The 22,571-nt window shown below is 35.6% G+C and overlaps 1 protein-coding gene across 11 annotated transcripts in view; it reads left to right on the top strand.

The window, feature by feature from the left end:
* CAMSAP2 (calmodulin regulated spectrin associated protein family member 2) overlaps positions 1–22,571 on the top strand; it is an 83,595-nt gene that overhangs the window by 59,749 nt on the left and 1,275 nt on the right. For 2 of the 11 annotated variants that reach the window (XR_011727157.1, XR_011727156.1), the window contains exons 8-18: positions 523–616; positions 1,698–1,791; positions 5,178–5,248; positions 5,712–5,781; positions 6,473–8,684; positions 9,789–9,925; positions 10,444–10,664; positions 11,691–11,790; positions 13,765–13,880; positions 14,973–15,091; positions 16,311–19,078. Coding sequence is in view for 7 of the 11 variants with exons in the window: in XM_071750997.1 (XP_071607098.1) it covers positions 523–616; positions 1,698–1,791; positions 5,178–5,248; positions 5,712–5,781; positions 6,473–8,684; positions 9,789–9,925; positions 10,444–10,664; positions 11,691–11,790; positions 13,765–13,880; positions 14,973–15,091; positions 16,311–16,616 (3,540 nt within the window). In the remaining 4 variants the exon portion in view is untranslated. Of the gene's footprint in view, positions 1–522; positions 617–1,697; positions 1,792–5,177; positions 5,249–5,711; positions 5,782–6,472; positions 8,685–9,788; positions 9,926–10,443; positions 10,665–11,690; positions 11,791–13,764; positions 13,881–14,972; positions 15,092–16,310; positions 19,638–22,571 lie in introns of those variants that run through there. The other 9 variants (XM_071750998.1, XM_071750996.1, XM_071750997.1 and 6 more) reach the window with 7 other exon arrangements.

Below are 22,571 nucleotides of genomic sequence, written 5' to 3'. Positions count from 1 at the left end.
ATCCTTGGATCTAAAATCTTGTTTTTCTGCTTTGTTCAAACTGCTGCTGAGTTTTGTATCGCATTAAAGACTTAGAAATTTGGGTAGGTCTTGAAAAATGTGGCAAAAAGCATGTACTGACACAAAGACCTAAGTCAGATTCAAATTCCTGCAGTGAAAGGACTACCAGATTTTTTCATATTAAAAAAACTGAAACTTTTATTGTCTAGCCTTGGAAAACAAGGGGCTTTTCAGTACTCTTTTTTAATGGTAATGGTGTTTGACAGACATCACTTTCCACTGTGCTGTACCTCTCTGCCCTGCCTGCATGACATAAGGCCTGAGCATATGCTTGTTAAGAAGGATTTCATCCCAGGCAGTTAGGATCTGGTCAAGTTATGTGCACTAGATAGTTGGTGCTACTGATCTCATTTTGTTTTTTAAGAAATAAGTAGGGAAGAGATTTGTAAACTGGATGAAGTGCAGAGGTATATCCTGAATGCTGCTTTTTTTTTTTTTTTTTTTTTTTTTATTATTTTCTAGAGCAACTACATGGTGTTCATGGCAGAATTGTTCTGGTGGTTTGAAGTGGTGAAGCCATCGTTTGTACAGCCTCGTGTTGCTGTGCATCCCCAAGGTAATGATGGTAACTGTATCAAGGACAGCTTTTAATATGGATGTGTCAAGATTGTCACTGTCTTCACAACTGCAGTGAATATTTTAGTTTAACAGGATTGGGTAGTGTACAACCCCCTCAAAGAAGGAGCAAAGTACTCCTTCCTTGTGGTAATCATAGAATCATAATCTTCATCTCATCACAGAAATCATAATTAGATTTTGTTGTCTGTTACCAAAAACTCATTCAAATTGTTGTGGTATAATCACTTCCAAATTTCCCTGGCCTAAACAAGCCTAGAATCCACTTATGCCCATGCAGAGATTATAAGAAAGAAGAAAGGAGCCAAGATCAGAATTTAGCCTGAATTTAGCCTGAATTGCTTGGAGAAGGTACCAAAAGAAGGAAACATAAATCTGGGGAAAGTTTATTGTAAAACTGCATTTTGTACCTGGATGCAAAGGCAGCACAGTCTTCCATCATTAAATTCTCAAATTAAAAAATCCACCTATCAGATAGGTCTTGAGGTCTGTCAGGAGTCTAAAGTCATGGTAACCTAAACATTCATACAGTAGTGCTGTGATTGTTTCTCTAAAAGCAAGAAAAACATTTTCATTGTGTGACTTTTATACCTTTTTACATTTATATACTTTATAGTAAATGAAAATCTGATTATGAATCTTTTAAATGTTGCTAACTAATGTAGGATATGACTAAACTGTTATTTTCTACCTGAAAAGTCAGTCTAAAAAGGAAAAATGTTTTAATCAGAAAAACTTCTTCCTTAAGATTTTTTTTTTACTAAAAAGATGACTTAATTTTAATTTTGTGGCTCTTTTTCAGTTTTTTTCTTTATTTCTTCCCTTGCCTTTTCTAGTCATTGTTGTCATTCTCCATTCCCTTAATTAGTGCTAATATGGCAACTTCAGAGGAGGTAAAACTGAAAGGGAATGACTGCATTTTAATCTAAATAATGGAACCAATGATAATTCTTTAAATCTTTGGCAATCATTACTTCAGATTATTTCAGACAGCTTTTCTCTGTTACGGATTTTAACTGAATACTAAACTGTAGTAACTTGAGCTTTGTTCTTCCTGGCAGCCGAACCTGGAAAAGATGCAGCTTCTGCTCACAGCTTGAATGCTAACAGAAGAAGTTATTTGGATGGCCCATCTGGTTCTGACTTTGTAGCCAGGTAATATCAGACAATTACTAGTCCTGTTTCACAATCTTCCCCTTTCTATTCAAAACCAATCACAAATTTTAATTTAGTTTTGTTCCCTGTTGCAGTGCTCAAGGACTGAGCTACCATATATGATCTGTAGAATTTTATAGAAGTTTCTTTAGTTCAGCCATTTCCCCCACTTCCCTGTTTCATGGCAGGCAACATATTCATATTTGTACATATTTGCACTTGGGCAGTTTACTGCTGTCTTACTGGTGTCCAAAAAACCCTTACCATTCAGCAGAAAAGTACCATGAAGCCTCCTTGTCCTCTTCAGGTTCATATGGTGCTGCTGACCAAGTCAGCTCTGAAAGAGCTATTTTTCCAGAACTCAAAACAGATTTTTTAAACATGTTAAAAAAGTAAACTAAGATAACAGCAAGAAAACCACTGACTGATGTCTTTTGTTTTTCTGATTAAGTTACTTAAATACAATGAGGGTCAAACAGGAAAAAATGAATAGTCAGGGTATGAGAAATTTCCCGGCTTGTGTGCATCAAGGATGGAAAGATAACTGCTTTATTAAATATAGTTTGCATTATTTGTGTTTTTTTTAAATCTATGTGAAATACTATTTTTAGTATTACTGTTACAGTTTAGGAAGCAATATAAAGCTACCCTGCTACTCCTGTGTTCTCTAGCTGATTGTGCGTTCAGTAGGAGGCAGAAATTGCACATTAAAGTCCATAAAGGTCTTAAGTTTTTTTTCACAGGGTAAAGAAAGCCTTCCTTGATGTTGTCTGAACATAGTGAGTGAGGGATAGCATTGAATCATATTTATTATTTGGGGCAATGTTTTATTGGTTGTGTCTGAAGTGACACAGAAGAATAAAATTAGTGTCTCGGTTGGATATTCAGCAAATTCTTTGAGGCCAATCCAGCTAATCCTGTTCAGCCTTTTTGGTTGTTTCTGGATAGGTTGGGGTTTGGTTGGTTTGCTTTATTTTTGGTTCTTTTTCTTGGGGGGGGGGAGTGGTAAGGGAAAGTATTTGGTTGGTTTGAGGGTTTGGTGTTGTTTTTTTAGTATTTAGAAATCTATGCTGAACTTAGTGAGGTATTAGTATTTCCTACTATAATTAAATGCTGTGATTCCAAATATTTTTTCCTCTGTGTATCTGAAGTGTTCCCCTTGTAAATCATGAAATTATTTTAGTGTAAAGTGAGCATATATAGCCAGATGAAACCTTTTGGAGCAAGGGTTCCCTAGGCCTGTAGGGTTGCCCAAGGCTCAAAGTCACTGTGACCAGTCCAGCAAAGGACTGCATAAAAACATCCCCACAGCTGAAGTCATTAACCATACATTTATCCCAACTCTGACAAATTCTGTCAGTAACATAGTATCTTTTTTAATGCAAATAAATTTACCTTTTCTTCAAATGTGTATGTTTTGTCTGTACAGAAGGTTTTGACCTCTAAACTGAAGAGGACTGATTGCAAGTTTTACAATAAGCATCTGAATTCAATTAATAACTACAAAAGCCTTTATGTTTCTTAGTGCCATTACCATTCCAAATTTAATGATTAAGTCTCTTAGGTTGACACCACTGTATTTTGTAATATTGCTCATGTTTCCAGAAAAATGTTCAGAGATACAGTAAAAAGTGATGTGGACCCCTTATGGGTGGTGGATTATGTGTTATCCCACCTTATCACAATTTTGGTTCAGTGTCTGTAAAAGTGGGTGGATATGGTTTTGTGTTGGAGTATTATGAGAGCAATCCATGAGTACTAGGAAGAGCTGTGTTCTCATAAATCAGTATACTTCACCCAGCTGAGTGATACTTCACTGCATTGTAGGACAAAGGAGGGGCCTAAGTTATCTCAAATGGCAGAATCTAACACAGACTTGACTGTAAGGTGTCATGTTTTGGCCCTCCTCCTTGCCCAGCTGCATATTCCTTCCCCTTGAGAGTTTGACATTTCAGCATCTGAAGACAGAAAAACTAACCCAGTTGGAAAAAGTGAATGTTTTTCTGCTGACTTTGCTTGTTGAAATGATTCAGAGGTTTGGATGGAGAGCCAGATCCAGTGCAGAGGAGGCAGTGGGATTGTGGCAGTGAGCCGGTACAAGGGCTGAGGTTGCTATGGAACCACAGTCCAGGTGCCAAAATCACTGTTTTCTTGAGGAAAATTTGAGTGTGTGAATTGTGTAGTAAATGTTCACAGGCTGCTGGGTGAAATTCTGAATGCATGCTTTTCTTTAAGATAACTTACAGACATTAGGATTTTAAAATTTTTATGATTTTTAAAATTTTCACAGAAATCTCAAATGCCATTTGAAACAAAGATGACATTTAGCTAGTGTGTAGAGTTACTAACAGAAAAAAAATCAGAAATTTACAAAAACCTATTTTGAATAATTTAATATATACTTATGAAAGATGCTTCTGTAGATTGTAAAACAAAAATATTTTTCTTAAATTAACCTGAATATCCTTCCCACAAGTATTATTTAGAAGCTAAAATCACTAAACTAGTATTTTGAAATTACTGGTTGAAAAAAGGGAGTTTAGGAGTGTGCTCTTCAACTCAGGTACAAAATTCAAAACACGAAAGGATTTAATCCAGATTGGCTTTGAAGTCTGGCTTCTTTAGAAATGTTTTCCATACAAATGCATCCGTCTTTGTGCGTGTGTCTTTGTTCTTATCCTGGAGAAGCACCTTGATCAAAACATTGAATTATGTTAATCCTATTCTGGATTAACACAGCTCATCTATTACAGCCTCTCTCTATGAACCAAGAAAACCCTGTCCTTTGTAAGTAGAAACAGAAGAAATCTTTGTAATTACTGGCTCACTAGTGATTATATTTCTTGTCTTTATAAAGTCATATCTGTCACAAAATCTCCTTTATCCACTTCCACTGTATATTGCTGTCCAGACACAAAGTAGAAGTTTCAAACTAAGCAACTGAAAAGAGAGATGCATGAAAAGTGCATGATGTTAGCTGCAGTCGCTTAGTTTTGAGGCCAGAAGGAACTGGCTCAGTCTTTTCACATTTTTGTTTGGGTTTTTTTCCTAAAATCAAACCTAAAAATGACAACCTTCTAAAAATGACATTGACATGAAATAAACCGGGAGACAAGTATGTTAACAAAACTTAACAGTGCTACCTGGCTACCTGTGCAGCCAAAACACCTTTTTGACTTTGTGTGTGTATCTGCATTAGGTCCAATTACAGTTAATGTTTTCTAGTTAACAAACTAGTATTTGGAGAGAGGAATCATACCCCACTTTCCTCCATGTTACCAAAAATTAAATCAGTTCTTGTGTTGGTCTGGGACTGTAAGTTTGTTTGCCCTTTTGTAGTGTGGTTTTTTGATGTTTCTTATAAGTTCATGTCTCTTGCTTTATAGATTGGAAAGTCCAACTTACATGCCATCTCACCAACTGCATACACCTCAGCAGCCTTACTCATCTGTTCCAGGTAACAATTTACAAATGGGTGGAGGAGGCAATGTTTCTTCTGGGTAAATTGCTATCCTGGTGATATTTATTGAAACACGCAGAAATTACCGGGAGAGCTTTACATCAAAGGCTAATGAATGCATTCTGTAATTTATAAGATGTAGAAATGGGAAGTTTTTGTTTGTATGTCTTGTGTATTTTTTTTAATTTTATTTCTGTCTTGATTATGTGGAATATGGCTATCAACAAGTATTTGTAGTATATTTTACTCAGTAGTAAATTATTTAGAGAGGTAAGAGTTACAATACATATTCATCCTGAACTTGACTCATTTGCTCTACTTGTATTCTTAATATAAAAGCACTTCTTTTTGCCTTTGCAGTGTTCTAGTAGTGAAGCAAACTAATTCATAATGCAACAGAAAGTGTTCTTAAAAACGTTTTTCATAGCAGTTACCTTGGTTTCTATTTGATGTCACTTAGGAGTCATCAGAAGGTCCACATCAATGTCTTACGTTGATGGCTATGTAGGGACATGGCCCAAAGAGAAAAGGTAAGTAGTATTATCATACAAGTTGGTAAAAAATGATTGTTTATTGATCATAATCCTGTCATAAATTGTTGCAATTGATTTGCAGAAGTAGAAAAAGAAAGCTGTATCATGGATTAAGAAATCATTAAGGAAACTTCAGAAATAATCTATTTTTACATGGAAATTAGGTATATTTGAATATACATGAAGTTACATGTGTTCTCATTTACTCATGCAGCCAACTAGGAGTCATAAGAGTCACATGGCTTATAGCTCAGTGGTATTCAAACTTCTACCATTTTTCTGGATAAGAACAATCAAGCTTAATGGTTTGTTTTTCAGTTAGACTGGTCATCAACTCTTATTCTAAGGGTGTAAACTAAAGTTAAAATAAGAGATATAGTGTTGGGTTATTTGGTGAGTATAAATTGTGTGTCTTTTGACACATTCTTTGTGATCTAATATGGCAATTCTTGTATTCCTGAAGTGCTCAGAATTTATTCCAAAGTAATTAAAAGTGTTGGCTATCTCTTAAGAAAATATTGTTATATTCTATTTTACTGTATATTTTTATGTATTATATTTGCATCAGAAGCTAGGGGAATACAGCACACCTAACAGTGCCTTTAATATTATGGTTTTAAAATAATTTTGAACCAGAATGTGAACACTTCATTATTATTCAGCATTACTCATTTCTTATCTCTATTAGGTCATCATTACATGGAGTTTCGTTTGACATTTCTTTTGACAAAGAAAAAAGCATTCCAGTAACCACTCCAAACAGAGGAATTACTCGATCTGTCAGTAATGAAGGCCTTACACTAAACATCAACCGCATGCCAAAACATAATAGAAAAAGTCTGTCCTTCAAACCAGTAAATGGAGAAGAGGAAAATGAAGATATTGAAGAGGAAAAGGACACGATAGCTCATAAAGACACAAAGGCCAATCAGTCTCTTCACACAATTAATAAAAACGCTAATGAGAGTAGCCACTACAGGTTTCCAAATGGAGCTCTGCAAAACAGGGCAGTTCTGGATGATTTTGGCAATCAGATTGAGCCACCAAGCATTGAAGAGGCTTTGCAGATAATTCATGACACTGAAAAACCTCGTAGAGTTACTCAACCAGACCAAGTTACAAATGGGTTCTTTCTTCACAATCAGGAAATGAGCATCTTCAATTCAAACATTAAACCAAATCAGTCTACCCCTGATATAATTACAGACACAAAAGGTGCTCTGAGTCCTGTGACTGACAATACAGAAGTAGATACTGGAATACATGTTCCTTCAGAAGATATTCCAGAGACAATGGATGAGGATTCTTCTTTGAGAGATTATACTGTAAGCATGGACTCTGACATGGAAGAACCATCTAAATTTCTCCAGGATTATGACATGCGAGCTGGCAATCACAGAGATCAATTAAGTCCCTGTCCCAGCTCAGTAAGTACTAAATCTCAAGCAGGCAGCAGTGCCTCCTCAAGTTCAGGTGTTAAAATGACTAGCTTTGCAGAGCAGAAATTCAGGAAGCTGAATCACACAGATAGTAAAAGCAGTGGAAGCAGTTCTCAGAAAACTACACCAGAAGGTTCTGAGCTGAACATCCCTCATGTGGTTGCTTGGACTCATATTCCTGAGGAAGCATCTGTTCCTCAAGGAAGAGACACTACACAGTTACTGGCTTCTGAAATGGTACATCTTAGGATGAAGCTGGAGGAAAAAAGGCGAGCCATTGAAGCACAGAAGAAGAAAGTTGAAGCTGCATTCACAAAGCAGCGTCAGAAAATGGGAAGAACAGCATTTCTTAATGTTGTTAAAAAGAAAGGTGATGGAATATCCCCTCTCCGAGAAGAAGCAGCAGGAGCTGAAGATGAGAAGGTATTCACTGACAGTAGTCGGTCAAAAGAAAAAGAAACTCAAAAATCAGATGAGCAAACTACTAAGACATTAGAATTAATAAAAGAGACTCCTGAAAATTCTCATAGCAAATGGTTAAAATCTCCCGCTACTCCTATGGATGCCGAAAAGCAATGGAATTTAGCAAGCCCCTCAGAAGAAAATCTCAATGAAGGAGATATCTTAGAATACACAAAATCTATTGAAAAACTAAATTCTTCCCTACACTTTCTACAACAAGAAATGCAACGTCTGTCCCTTCAACAGGAGATGTTAATGCAGATGAGAGAGCAACAGGCTTGGGTTATTTCTCCTCCTCAGCCTTCTCCTCAGAAGCAGATTCGGGACTTTAAGTCTTCCTCAAGGCAAATGGGAGCTCCATCTCCTGTTGCACCTTTCTCACAGGAATCTCCTCGCTCTACACATCAATCTCCACAGTCTTCCAACAGGAAGAATGCCTCTTTTCACATAAAAATGCAAAGGACTCCTAGGCCAAATGAACTGAAAATAACACCTCTAAATCGTACCTTGACTGCCCCACGGTCTGTGGATAGTCTTCCCCGTTTGAGGAGATTTTCTCCAAGCCAGGTTCCTATTCAGACTAGATCATTTGTTTGCTTTGGAGATGATGGTGAGCATATAGGTGAACCTCAGATAAGGGGAAATGTTTTGAAGGAAGTCAAGCCTACAGAAGAGGTGGTAAAAGAAGACGGACCAAAGTTGCAGAAGGAGTGTGAGCAGAAGGTGGAGGAAAAGGAGATAAAGCCTATTGAATCAAATGTTTCTGAAGTGTTATCTCAGCCTATCACAGAAACTGTCTGCCTCACCCCAAATGAAGATCAGTTAAGCCAGCCAGTTTTGCCAACACCAGCTCCCAAAACAGCTAGCTTAATTGAAGTTTCCCTATCAGATTTGAAGCCACTGGAAAAAAATGAAGTATCTGTTGAGAAATATGAAGGTGAGAGTGATAGAGAACAATTTGATGATGACCAGAAAGTGTGTTGTGGATTCTTTTTTAAGGTAAGAGAACCAGTAGATGTGTGTTTGCCATTAACCTACCTTTGAAAGGGAACTTCTTTATTCAGATTCAGATTTCAGTGATGACTTTTGATTGTGAGTCAAAGCAGATAGTTCTGCAACTTTAGATGTATATTTTTTGCACTGCATGATTAATTTGGCATCATAAGAGTGGTGAGATCCTATCGTACTGCAATTATGAGCATGCCAGAGTGTCCCTTTCCATTCATAGTTGTGGAAAAGTGGGGTTTTTGGTTAGGCACACGTATGCTGAATGTAGATTTATTTTTAGAGGAAACTTTAGGGACCTTAATTAAACATATTACATCTCACATTGACTTCCCCACCCCACCCCCAAATGTAACTATAAGCTTTTGAAGTACATAACAGTCTACATTTTTCTAAAGTGTTGAGTGTCTCTGAGTTGCACTTTGAAGAGCCTTCTTCCACCTCTTGGCTTGCTAAGCAAGTATAGTCTTCCAAGACTCCTTTTTGAAGTTGCTATTTGGGAGCACTCTCTGTTGTCTTATTAAAGTGTTTATCTTGTTAAAGTGTTATATTAAGGTAGGCTTTTAACTGTAATGCACATTGTAAGAGAATGGTCTAGACACTGAAAGCCATCAAGTTTTTTGAATTTTCATTTTCGAATACCCCAAAATCTTGTTTCACATATCTGAGAAGTGCCTTGCTTGTCTGAAAGCATTCCTCAGTTCTAACAGAATACCTGGCTTGACCAGCAGAAGGAAAGACCACTGCTTTTTGTGATAAATTACCTTCATCTCCATATGCGTAGAATCTTCCAAAGCTGAATACAGGAATTTGTGCAGTGTGGGATCTGACTCTAAACTACAATATTTCACTTACTTTTCCTGTATCAGTGTTCCATTTTATGTTTTCCTTAGGAAGGAAAAATTCCTTTATGAAAAGTTTTCAGTAGTCTTAAGAAAAATCTTGTAAAATAAACATTTCAAATATTGCAGAAGTATGGTAGGGTATTGCCATCCAGTGTACAGAGTTAAGTGTCCAATGACTTGGCAAAAAACATTTGCTGAATTCAGAGATCTTAATATTTTTTGGTCCTTTTCCTTCAAATACTGTTCCTGCTAGGATGATCAAAAGGCAGAAAATGATATGGCAATGAAAAGAGCAGCATTATTGGAGAAACGTTTGAGAAGGGAAAGAGAAACTCTGCTTCGAAAGCAGCAGCTGGAAGCAGAACTAGAACATAAGAAGGAAGAGACAAGGTAAAACTACGTCCTGATCCAAATGATCAGTAACAGTGAAATTAAAAATGTCTGATTTACTTAAAACTGTAACTTCCCTATCAAAAAACTGCAGCTTAATATCCAGAATATTTAACCCTAGAGAAAGATGTGCTGAGGAGCCCAGCTGAAGACACACACCAAATGGTCCTCCAAAATCAGCAAGTGGTGTCAGTCTGTAGCTCTGACTCAACACATGAGCCCTGCTGGCCTGAGTGAAGCTCCTCAGAGCACTACCCTGCCCTGCACTTCCTCTTCTGAGGGAGAGCACTTGACACTGGGCTTCTTCCTGTACAAATGCACAACGCTCACTCAGCTACAGCATTCAAGCCAATAAACATGGTTTTGATTTTACTAGTAACAGTATTCCAAAACGTTTTCACTATCTGAAAACTGTAAAAAAACACACTTTAAAATTCCAGAAATCTGATGCCTGTCTTCACTATGCTAGGTAAAACAATTTGAAAAATTTGTGCTGATAAATTTGGTAATTTTTTTAGGCGCAAAACAGAAGAAGAGCGTCAGAAGAAGGAGGATGAACGAGCACGACGAGAATTTATTAAGCAGGAATATATGAGAAGGAAACAACTAAAGCTTATGGAGGAAATGGATACTGTCATAAAGCCACGTTCACTCTCAATCAAACAAAAAAAGCCACGTCCAAAATCTATTCACAGAGATCATATTGAATCACCCAAGACACCAATCAAAGGTCCACCAGGTACCATGTTCAAATGGAAAGAGAGTCTGTTCATGCTAGAACACCAGCTTGTTTCTTGGTATTAACTAGCACATGCATTTATTAGTGTCTTATGTTAAACTGAAGCTGCATGTGACTAAACATGAAAGTGAAATTGCCAATTGAAATTAAAAGGTGAATGTTACTTACCTGTTATGCATGCATGCATATAACCAACCAACAAAAAGATTAACCATATGAAAACCCAGTGGAAGCACCATCATGTGTTGCAAGTGTAAAACACACTCATCTATTCTTCATTAATCTCTTCTTGCACCTGTAAAGCTAAAATGAGTAAAGGTTGGGAAATAAAGAGATTGGTAAATATATTAGTGATTATTAATACTTAAACTCCTGCTTAAAACAGAATTTAAATGAAGAAGCTACTTTTATATTATGTTTTTCTGTTTGGCTCATTTAACTGCTGCATGTGTAGTTGTGAATATAGTGACACTAACCATGTGGAACAATTTAGCATTCTTTTAGATATTACATAATTGCAGTAATGATTGGAAGGAGCGTTGCCAATTTACAATTAGAAAAAAGTAACCAGACTGCTCAGTAATCCTTCTTATTACAACATGGTGTAGCTTTATTATTCTGCCACATTTTGTCTAGATCCTTCCCTCCATCTTCCAGTGTAATCTAAACACTTAGCCTTAACACCTTCTGTTAATCCATCCCAAGATTTTAATTTAGTCTCTTAAGCTCTCTTTTCTGAGAACTTACTAACTTTGGTGACATTCTTTGATGTGCATAGTACCAATACTCCTATGTCCATGCTTCACATTAATGCTTAGTCTGAGGCCATTCCAGGCAGCTGCAAATGACTGGGTGTCAGAAGTGTTCAGATGAAGTGCACCCCATGTGCCTGCAGGTATAGCATACATGGGTGTAAGAGTCTCTTATATGAAAACTCGTACTGACTTTCAGATGCTGGTGTTGTCTCTAATGAACAGACTCTACTACTTGCATAGGTTTAAAAGCCTTAACTTTATTTTTATCCAGGTTCACAGCTTTATCGTGTTTTTTCAGTGTCCAGTCTTTCATTGGCATCACTGAATACTGGGGACAACGAGAGCGTGCAGTCAGGCAAGAGAACACCAAGGTAAAGCTAAAATAACTGTTTCATTTAATAGGTTTTACTGTGTAAAACTAGCATGAATTTTAAAGAGGTCACATATATATTGTGTACTCCAAGAACCAAGTATGCTTTATTGATTTGAGACCTGGATTGTTTACACAAGCATTAGGGAACCAAGCCATGATCATTTGTTTCACAAATTCCATCAAGTAAACCAGTTGGGCAGCTATAAATGAGGTCAAAATAAAATGCTGTTCACAGAGCCTCTTTAACTCACCTGCTTGTGTTACCCCCTCACCTTGTGGGTATTCTATTAAACCTACGTGCTACGTGCAGCTACAAACCTTCTTTTTTTAATACAGAAGTTTCTTTTCTGGTTTTTTCTCTCAGCAGTCATACAGGGAAGTGTTAAAAGTTCACTAGGACTTTAGCCTTTTCTGAGCAACTGAATTTGTTTTGCATTAAAAGCCTCCTGAAAATGAAATAAAAAGCTATAAAATAACAGAAAAATATTCCTTTTATATGCGAACTCTTTAATTCTGAGCAAAATTATTGTTTCTCTAGCTACTTAATTATATTGGGATAAATGCTTTTTTTTTTTTTTTTTTTATAGAAAAGTTAGGAAACAAGGGCAAACTAGGAAAAAGGCTTTGATAAGGAGTACTACGTTACAGTATCATGTCATGTTTTCACAGCCAGTGTTCCATCACTCATCAACTCTGACATGCCTCCCATCTCATTTCAGTTGACTTTTCAATTTCCTTGATGTCTTGAGAACTGGCTTTCTGGTTATTATGTATGAAACTTTAATAAAATGATCCAAGTATCCTAACATCTCCTGTCATCTCTTAAAAATTGATCAGTTCTCATTGAGAGAAGAATTTGTTCCAGCTATATTAGATAATTAGAAAAGGTTTAATATAGCTTATCTACACAGACCTTACAGGAGATTATTTCTGTGTAGTTTTAGCTGTACAGTGCTTCTGATGAACAGTGAGTGCATCATCTTCTGGCTTTGGATTTGATTTAGAGGGTTGAGACTTATAAAATATGATAAAATTCACTGCAAATTGCTGAAATTAATAGACTTGAAAGAATTTTCAGTATCTTTCCAGATCCATACTTTCACTGTTTACTTACATCAGACTAGTCTGTTGATGATCACTCTGAGTGAACTTAAGTGATACCTTTGAGGTCTCCTTAATGCAGCTCCTAATCACAAAAGCTGTAAAAGATATTATAAATTGAATTTTCATTTACTGTTTATTGAAGTTAGCATATAGATAAATTTTACTATAATACCACCTTTTTCCTCATTCCTTGCTAGTAGAAAAGCTTTCATTCCAAGCTGAAAATTTGACTGGCTTTTGAAGTAGCCTCAATCAAAAAAAACTTTAAACACCTGGTAATAATTTAAGAAAACATGATAGCCTTTTTTAGAAATGTAAGTGCAAAGCTATTCATGTTTGAGTGCAGACCCAGCCTGAAGAATTACAGCACCGGAAGTTATTGCTTGTGAAAACAAAAATTAGAAAGGAATTTTTGCTGTTCTAAATACAGCAGTTCTCCCTGCCAGTTGTTGTAATTAAAAGTATAAATGAAATCATTTTTTTATTCACATTCATCATTCTGTTAAGAACTGGTTTGTTTGCCACATGAGATAACAATGTTTTTCTAGTACCAAGGTAAAGGAACCCAAATCCCCATTTGGTCATGTTCTGCAGCCTAGAATATCTAGTAGGCTTCTGCCCCTCAGATGTAGCTCAAAAACTTCCAAGCATTCACATCACTAACTTCTTGCAGCACTCCATATGCTTCATCCAGAACATGAGCTCAGTTTTATGTTAATTTGTTCTATAAATATTGCACGTTTATGTTCACAGACTACAATTCAAGTCATTGTGTTCTGCCTTAATACAGTTTGCCTTCTTTTCATATTAAAAGGCTTCTTCGCTGAACGTTTAATTTTTTAAAAGAGATTTTAAAATTAATGTTTAGGTCTGAGTCTGTGGAAGGATTCTTATCACCAAGTCGCTGTGGTAGTCGTAATGGAGAAAAAGATTGGGAAAATGCATCAACAACTTCTTCAGTTGCCTCTGCTACAGAATACACAGGTCAGTGACAGCAGCATTCAGAAACATGCCTGGCCATTAGTGGTTCTGCAGATGAAAAGTTTTTAGTTCTTGGTTGTTTAGATATTGGAAAGACCTTGTATCATCAGGATTATAAAAGCTCTATTTTTGCCCAGCTAATACCACTTTGTTTGATAAAAGCAAGCATCTCTTTTGAAAATAATCTTGCCTCATTTCCACTAAAATTACTACAGTCTGGAAAGGCCAAGCATTAATTCGGAAAATCTGAAAGTACTTATCTGTTTTTAAACCATGAAACGTCAGTCAATTTGTGCCATGTGCATAACAAATTAAATTACAAGAGGGACAGTGAAACTTTGCCTGGATGGTCTTGCTAAATTTTCTCAAGAAGACCAATCCTGATGAAGATCATCTTACTATTATCTTTACTTCCTTATTATTATTACTTCCTTATTTTTAAATGAGGGAAATTCCTAGGAGTAGAGCAGAAGGCTTTTTTCACATTTTAATATCTTCACTTTGCCAGTCAGATTTCACACATCTTTTAGTGTTGATTCTAGGCTTTCTTTTTCCAAGGCATAGACAAACTGGGATATGATCTGAAATTTAATTGGCAATTGATTGTATACTGAGTTCCTTTCTAAGTCTTGGAATTGGTATGTCACATGTTTCTTTCAAGTGGTCTTGATACAAGTATACATCTATTTCAGAAATTAAAACAGAAGGGACTTCTCTAGGCACTGCATCAGCTTCACTGTTATGCCTCTCACACTTGAAATTACAAGGTGTAGGTGAAGAAAGACTTTTCTCCCTCACAGACAACTGAAATTTTAGTTAGAAAATGGAAAATGTTTTGTTGTTCGTAGAAAAGTACGGCTGATAGAAAATATATTTACCAGTTCATTCAGTAGTGAAAGACACACTTGTAAGCTGATTTAGTTACATTTTACTTGTTTGTGAAATCTGTGGTACCTAGCCTGATTCTGTTTGATTCCTGGATTTGTATTTTTCATGCATGCAAAAGATCCAGAGCCCAAGTGCTTCACAGTGTTCAAAATAACTCTTTCTTTGCTTATTGATTAACTTAGCTAATTTGTCATTCCTCCTCCATAGGACCAAAGCTCTTCAAAGAACCCAGTGCTAAATCAAATAAGTATATAATTCAGAATGCACTGGCACATTGCTGCTTGGCTGGAAAAGTAAACGAAGGTCAAAAGAAAAAAATACTGGAGGTAAGGATATTTATCCTCTAAAAGCATAACCACTGAAGGCAAACCGCAAACCACAGTCAGGCATTAGGAAGACACTGAACTATAAATACAGGCATGGAAGGAAATCTCCTAATTTTATGCCAGCTTTATGTCAAAGGCTTTTGAGTAACTTCTGTGACTTACTTGCTGTGTATACAGAAAGGGTCTCTAGTACTGTAGAAGCACTACCTGCAGCACGGGAAGCAGAGTTGACATGTTAATTGTTATTCTTTTTTTACTGTGTGAACTTCAGCATGTAGACTTTTACAATTTGCTCAGAAACTTGTTTTCTGTAATGTGAAACTTATCCATCTTACACACCCAGATCCTTTAAAACTAAAGCACTCTCATATGAACAGAGCTGAAATGTTTCTCTCCTAGACTTTTCTCCACTCTCCAAGCAATAAGGCAAATTCAGGACTTCCTACTGCAGAAAGGTGTCTTCCAGCCTTTTGTGCTGGTCTGAGTCTCTAGGAAGTTGCACAAAAATTGTGACAACTCAGCGACCAGTAGCTGTGACATATTAAATGGTTCAAAGAACACAGCAACTTGGAATCTGGATTTTATTTCCTTTGTGGAGTAAATTTCACCGAAGTATTTCTTGCCTTTTCTTCTCCTTGTAAATCTTCTCTAAGATGCAGCGTATGTCACTTGGTAGAAGCTGTATGTGTTTAAGGCACATGTCCTGTAGATGTTGTGTTGGGTGGAATAGGAATCTGAAAATTCTGGCTAACATTTCAGATAACTTCATAGTGTGACAAGAATTAAGTGGATTCAGGGATGACTGAAACCTCATTTTAGCACTGCAGGATCTTTTAGGCACATCTAGACATATCTAAATTTCCTGTTCCCAAACTTGCAACTGGTAGAAACATGTAGACCCGCTTGATGAAACAAATCAAACAATTTTTATTTGGTGTATAAAATGTATTAAAACGTCTATTCTTGAGGTACAACTTAACAAGTTTAGCTGAAATTGTCTAGATAAATCTGCTTGAGAAAGATGGCTAGCTACCTCATCAAAATTCAGATAGAAAATTGTAATTATTAAAAAAAAGTCTTGTAGTGGAAAGCATTACACATAAGCTTCAGCTCTGACAGAAAACAAAATCAGAATTACAGTTCAACGATGTAGAATATTTTTGAAGTACAATACGCATTTCATACTGTGAATCTTTTTCTTTCTTTCTTTCTTTTAAAGGAAATGGAAAAATCTGATGCCAACAATTTCTTAATCTTGTTCCGGGATTCAGGCTGCCAGTTCAGATGTCTGTATACATACTGCCCTGATACTGAAGAAATCAATAAATTAACGGGAATAGGTCCCAAATCTATCACAAAGAAAATGATAGAGGGACTGTACAAATACAACTCTGACAGGAAGCAGTTTAGCCATATACCTGCTAAAACTTTGTCTGCCAGTGTTGATGCAATTACCATTCATAGCCATTTGTGGCAAACCAAGAGACCAGTAACTCCCAAGAAACTTCAACCCACCAAGGCATAGTAGATGGGAAAAAATTTGCTTCAGACAATTATGATAAACTTGCACTTTGTCTTTACTGCCTATAGGAAATAGATTTCTAGTTGCCAACAAAACTTAGAACTTAAAACTGGACACCAAGTTCTATGATCATATCCAACTGGAATGTAAACACAGTGTTTAGGAGTGCAGAAGATTATCACTTAGGTGAATAATGATGAGTGATTTCAGAAATGTTTGACTTGTGTGGAGATTTGTATGTGCTAATACAATATATGGAGTATATTTACTCTGTATGTGATTAGATACACTGAAGCACTGAATGTTCATCTTTAGTGACCGAAACTACATTTTTTACATCTTTTGCCTTATATGTGTGCATTTGTGCTTGTGTTGAAATATTTTTTATTTCACTACAGAAATACTTAATATTCTTGATACCATTGAAATTTGCATACTGGCTTACTGTAAAGACTAAATGAGAAGTTGTATGTCACCGAAGAACACATTGGGTCTGTTCTACAAGATCCTTATTGTGTGCTGTAACAAAATCAACATTACAATTAGAATTATTTATAATTCTTTTTCAATTAAACAATAGTAATTTTGCTTATAGACCTAGCAGTAAAGGGAAGAACCTTTGAACTGTTTAAAGTTTCTTTCAAAGAAATTCATTATTTAACAACTCAGGGTACAGTTAGGTGATGCAATTATTCCTCTTTCAGTTGTTACCACCTGAGATATAATGACTGACCATGTGCATGTTCATAACACCATTAAAATGCAAAGTAAAAAGATTTGGTAGACCTCTAAAACAGTGTAAGCAAATGTGCATTATTTTGCATTGTTCCAGATGAAGAGTGAGCACACAGTCAGGTACTGCTTCTCCAAGGAAGGAATAGGAACTTGTGAAACCTTCAGATCTAGATCCTTGATGTTTGCCTGACAGAACACTAAAAACATTCAGAAGAATCACAGAAATCACTCAGTCACAGATCTTTCAGAAGTCATGTATCTAATTCCCATTGATTTTTAAATCAAGGCCACTGTCTGTTCTTTCTGCCTTCAGATATGCCAGCTCAGACTTAAATAATTTTTCAAGGGAATAGACACTTGCTAAGATTTTTCATTGTGTCTTAGTAAATTGTTTTCTTGACACAATCTAACAGATCATGTCTTGTGACACTTAGCTAGTTTAAATACATATGGCAAGGAAGCCAGAATTACATTTTAGTAAATTTATAATATGACCATGTACAAAAACACACTCTAGGTATATTTCAGTATTATTTATAAAGGGCTGCATTTTATTTCAAAACAGTGTTTGATTATTTTATAGATCACTATTCAGTTTCAGTGTTTGTTTCTCTTATTATTTGCTTTTATCATAGCACTGTTCTGAAGAAACAAAACAAAACAAAGCAAAATAAACTCCAGACTTGAAGCCTCCCCTAAATCTGTGGCTATTTTGATAATGTACATCAGAGGATTTGTTGGGGGGGAAAAAAAAATCTCATTCTCAGGAAAAGGCTTGAATGATTTGTGATTCTGTTCTGTTTCAGTGTTGTGACAACTACATTAACATAAGACAGTATTGTGTTGTAAGTATGTAGTCTGTTCTGTTTCATGGGGAGACTAAAGCTATGTTCATATTTCTCTCATTAAACTGCTTTGAGAGAAACTATGCCTCACTACTATGATGTGCTCATTTACTTATATAAGAGATGCACAGGAATGCGGTGTCGTTAAGCAGTTTAGAACAGTACTTTTTTTATTTTAAATTATTCTAAGGCCTTAGGCATCAATGCATCTGAGTTATAAACATTTTCTCAAAAATGCTGTCAGTTTTACTGTAATTTATGTTCTTATGTATATTTGTTAAAACTGTAAAAAAGAAAAAACACTTTAAAATACATGTTTAATATGTATGTGGCTCAAAACTATTTGTGATTAGCTGATTCCTGCTGTTTGCATGTATATCACCAGGACATGTAACTCTTATTTCAAGTGTATACATACTTTGTATATAGGATATAAATAATATTAAAAAAGGGGAAGGAGGGTTTGCACATTCTGCCTGCTAGACAGTTCCTACAAATACTATTGTAGGAACATCTTGAATAACAATATGAAACTCTGTATAATATACAGTGATTCAAGAAACCAGGAGGTTGGAATTAACTGATAAACATATGGTGAATAACTTCAAAAGAAGTTTTATCATGGGAGGCTTTTTGTTCTTAAAATCTGTACTATAACCTAACTGAAGATTTGCAACACCATAAAGATGCACCATCAATCTAATCAAAGTGAGCTTAAATAAATGACAGGAATTCTTAGAGTAATTTTAAATATACCTGAATGTATAATGGATTTACATTTGCCAGCAGGTTAAATATTTGTGCAGTGTCTAAAAGTAGAATGTGAAGAATGCATTGCTCGCAGTATGAAGTTTTACTAAACACAGGAAAAGTATTTAAAGCTAGGTGAGCTTTTCCTTTTTAAGCCTGCAAATTTTCTAATGACAGTGGATCTTAGGTTGGGATCATGTTTTAAAAAGAAAAATAAAATTTGGAAGAAAAAAAAGAAAAAAAAAGAAAAAAAAAAAAAAAAAAGAAAGCTTTCCATAAAGGCCAGTATTTATCACTGACCTTTTCAGAACACACTGGTGCTTTCATCTGGGGTATTATTAATATTGCTACAACTGAATTGCCAAACTATTGTCTTAGTTTTTGGAGCAAAATTTCATATTCTAACAGTCATAATAGCTACTGATTTTTTTTTTTTTTTTTTTTTTTTTTTTTAATGTTAGTATGACTGTTAGTTTTTATTATTTGGCTGTTTAAAGCCAAATTCAGCTATTTAATCATGATTTAATGGGCACTGTTGAAAAATGTACAGTGTATTGTGAGCTTGTCCACTTCTATGGAGCATAGCTTCCATATTTTTTCAAATGCTGTGCTGTAAAATACTGTCATTGCTACTTATGTGGTACAGTGTAGCTTTTTCCTTTCATTTAAATAAAAGCATGGCACCAAAAGTGCATTTTTTGTTTTCTTGCTTACTTCTAAATATGAATGGAAACTATAAAATGTTTGCATTAACATTTAAATCTTCTTTATTCTCATATTTCAGGGACATAGGAATAGTAGGAAGGATGCATAATTTTTATTTCTCCTTTTGTTCCCTATTGCTTGTCTTTCTTTAGAAATTTGGTTTTAATTTAGAATATTAGAATTTTCATTTTTAATTTAATTTTTAAATTTTTTTAATTTTAATTTTTAATTTAATTTTTAATTTAGAAATGTTTAATTTGGTTTTCTGATGTTATCAAATGAATGTTGCTGAAGAATTAGGCTGGTCCTTTCATTCTAGGGGACAATGTGGTGTTACCTTGTTCTCTTCAGAAGTGATTGTCACAGCTGCAAGGCAGCTGATAAACTCTTGTATTCAAGTCAGCTTCCATTGTTTCAAAACCACAGAAACTTTCTGGTTGGTGTAATACGATTTCTTCAGATGGAAAGGTTTTCAAAATTAATTGAAGTCTTCATTAAGACAGCTAATAAAGAAGAATATGACTTTTAGTGAAATAGCTTATACTTATTAGAGCAGTCTCAAACAGAAATAGCATACAAAAAATAAGGTCTCTTTTCTGAATTTGTAAATTATCTATTTTTTTTCCAGTCCTAATGGAGCCTTTTTTGGGGCTTTGTGGTGTTCTGGGTTGCAGAGCAAGAGCAAAGATTTGCTGAATGGCAACATGACATGATTCAGTGTCAACAGGCAGACTAGATTGCTGGGCTAACTTATGCAGGTAAACAGTCTCTCAATTTCAGAGCTATTCAGGGGGCAGCTTCAAGAATACAGGAAATCTGATAGTAGGGCTTTTAGTATGGAATTGAAAAGTAATGCAGATGAAAGCTAATAGCCTTTCCTCCTCCCCCCAAATGGGTTATTTTTCAGCCAGCTCAATCAGTACTCTGTACAGCATCACAAGCAGGCTGACACAAGCAAGGAATTATGTCAGAACACAAACACCCTGTTGCACCAGGTAAAGCTGTTTTTTCAGTGGTGAGCACAGCTCAAAATTCTCATCTCCAAACAGCCTTTGTACAGACAGGCTTTAGAAACAGACTTGGTGTTCTCTGTCCTCCATCAAGTAGCACCATACAAGAAATTTCAGATCACACCCTGGTTAATTTGACAGAGTATGATTGGGCTGTGTGTCTAAATTTGTACAGAACTTGTCAATCAAAACTTGTTTTGCTGTGGGATCCAGTGCAGAGATCTGGTATCACCAACTGCAGAATAGTAATCTTGTTTACACTTGGAACCAAAGATCTATCATCACACAATGCTGATTAAGAAAAGAGTTTTGTCTTTCAAATCCAGCTGTATTGATCAGGTGTAGAAGTCAGATGTCTTTTTTTCCAGCAGCTTAATAAATAAATAAATAAAGACAGCTTTGTAAGGGCTAAACCCTTGACTACTTACATTTTTTCAAGTAGCAAATTATTATTTCTTTGCTGCCTTGTTACTAATTTAATAAGCTGGTCAAAGAAATGTGGCTGAAATATCTATCTTGACAGCCACAGCCCTGTACACCTACTTTGACATTTTCTAATTAAAAAAAAAAACAAAAACAGAAGTATCTTATTCTAGGTCTAGATGGCAGGGGAGAAGTCAGTATTTTAAACATGCACAGCATCTTTGTTTTTAGATAAGTAATTTTTTGAAAGAAAATTGTTTCATTTAGGAAAAAAGACATATGTATACATGCATATAAATGCATATAAATGCATGTATACTTTCAGATATACTTGCTTACACACAGATGTAAAAATAAAAACACTTTATTTAGACAGCCACAGCAAAGTCTTCAATTCAGCAGTGAAGTTACTCATGCCTGTTTCCCTCTAGGAAGAGAGAAAAGCAGCTACCTTGTCTGTTTTCACTCAGAACTACTGCTCTTTGTAATGGGCAGAGAAGAAATACACACTGTGCACGTTTAAGAGCTCCACATCTTTGGGATGTGGAGTTAACACCAGGCTTTTTATCAAATTTCTGAATTCAAGGATTTTACTGATGGATGTTACACAGAACTGCCTCTGACCAGGAAAGCTAATAACAACTAGAATTTCAAGAAAGGACAGAAAACAGTAGAAAAGATTTAAGCATTCCACTGAAAAATGTTACTTAATGTTGAGTAAGAGTCTGAAGAAACTGTTATGAACAACTGAAATATACAATAAGAGTAAGGAATTCATTACCCACTGACAAATTTGTTAAGATACTAAAAGATTTTTTCACGTAAAAATGTTTTTAAGTTTTTAGCTATTGTTATGTGAACTCTGGAGACATACTAAGTAATTTCAGTAGTAATTTTTGTCTCACTGTTAATATGTTAATGGTGCTTTGCATAAAGACTAAAAGCTAATATGAGCTTTCCATCAAGGCAGCTCTGTCTTACCCTTTCTACATCATCATCAATGTAAATGCCTGCATTACAAAACCTGGCAAGGCTCCTCACACCTGCAATTATTTAAATTACCTGAAGCTGGATTATACTTTGGCTCGCTATTTTTCTTGTTTAAGCTGCCTGAAACTGGAGCTGTGATGCTGACATAAACAGTTCTTCTACAGATTATGGAAGATTTTTGCTGAATTGTCACCCTGAAGCTCAGGGAATCGTTTCCTGAAATGAGTGAAAACTATTTCCAGAGGTAAAGTTTTAAACTGAATTTTTTTGCAAATTCTTACATGGTCATCTAAACATAAAATGTAGAGAGTTGAATGGCTGTTACAATAACTAAAAAACAGAGGGTTGGTCTGTAGTTAGGATGACAACACAAAGATGTTGTGCACAGACTTCTGTACTCCACTGGCAGATCTTCTGCAAGGTTAACACTGGAGAGTAATTCCAGGAATGTGTCCTGCCTCGCTGACAATGTCTGTGGTCCTCTGCAACACAGGTAAAAT

The sequence above is a fragment of the Heliangelus exortis genome, chromosome 8, assembly GCF_036169615.1.
Source record: "Heliangelus exortis chromosome 8, bHelExo1.hap1, whole genome shotgun sequence".
In the NCBI taxonomy this organism is placed as follows: Eukaryota; Metazoa; Chordata; class Aves; order Apodiformes; family Trochilidae; genus Heliangelus; species Heliangelus exortis.
This window is presented reverse-complemented; position numbering and strand designations above follow the sequence as displayed.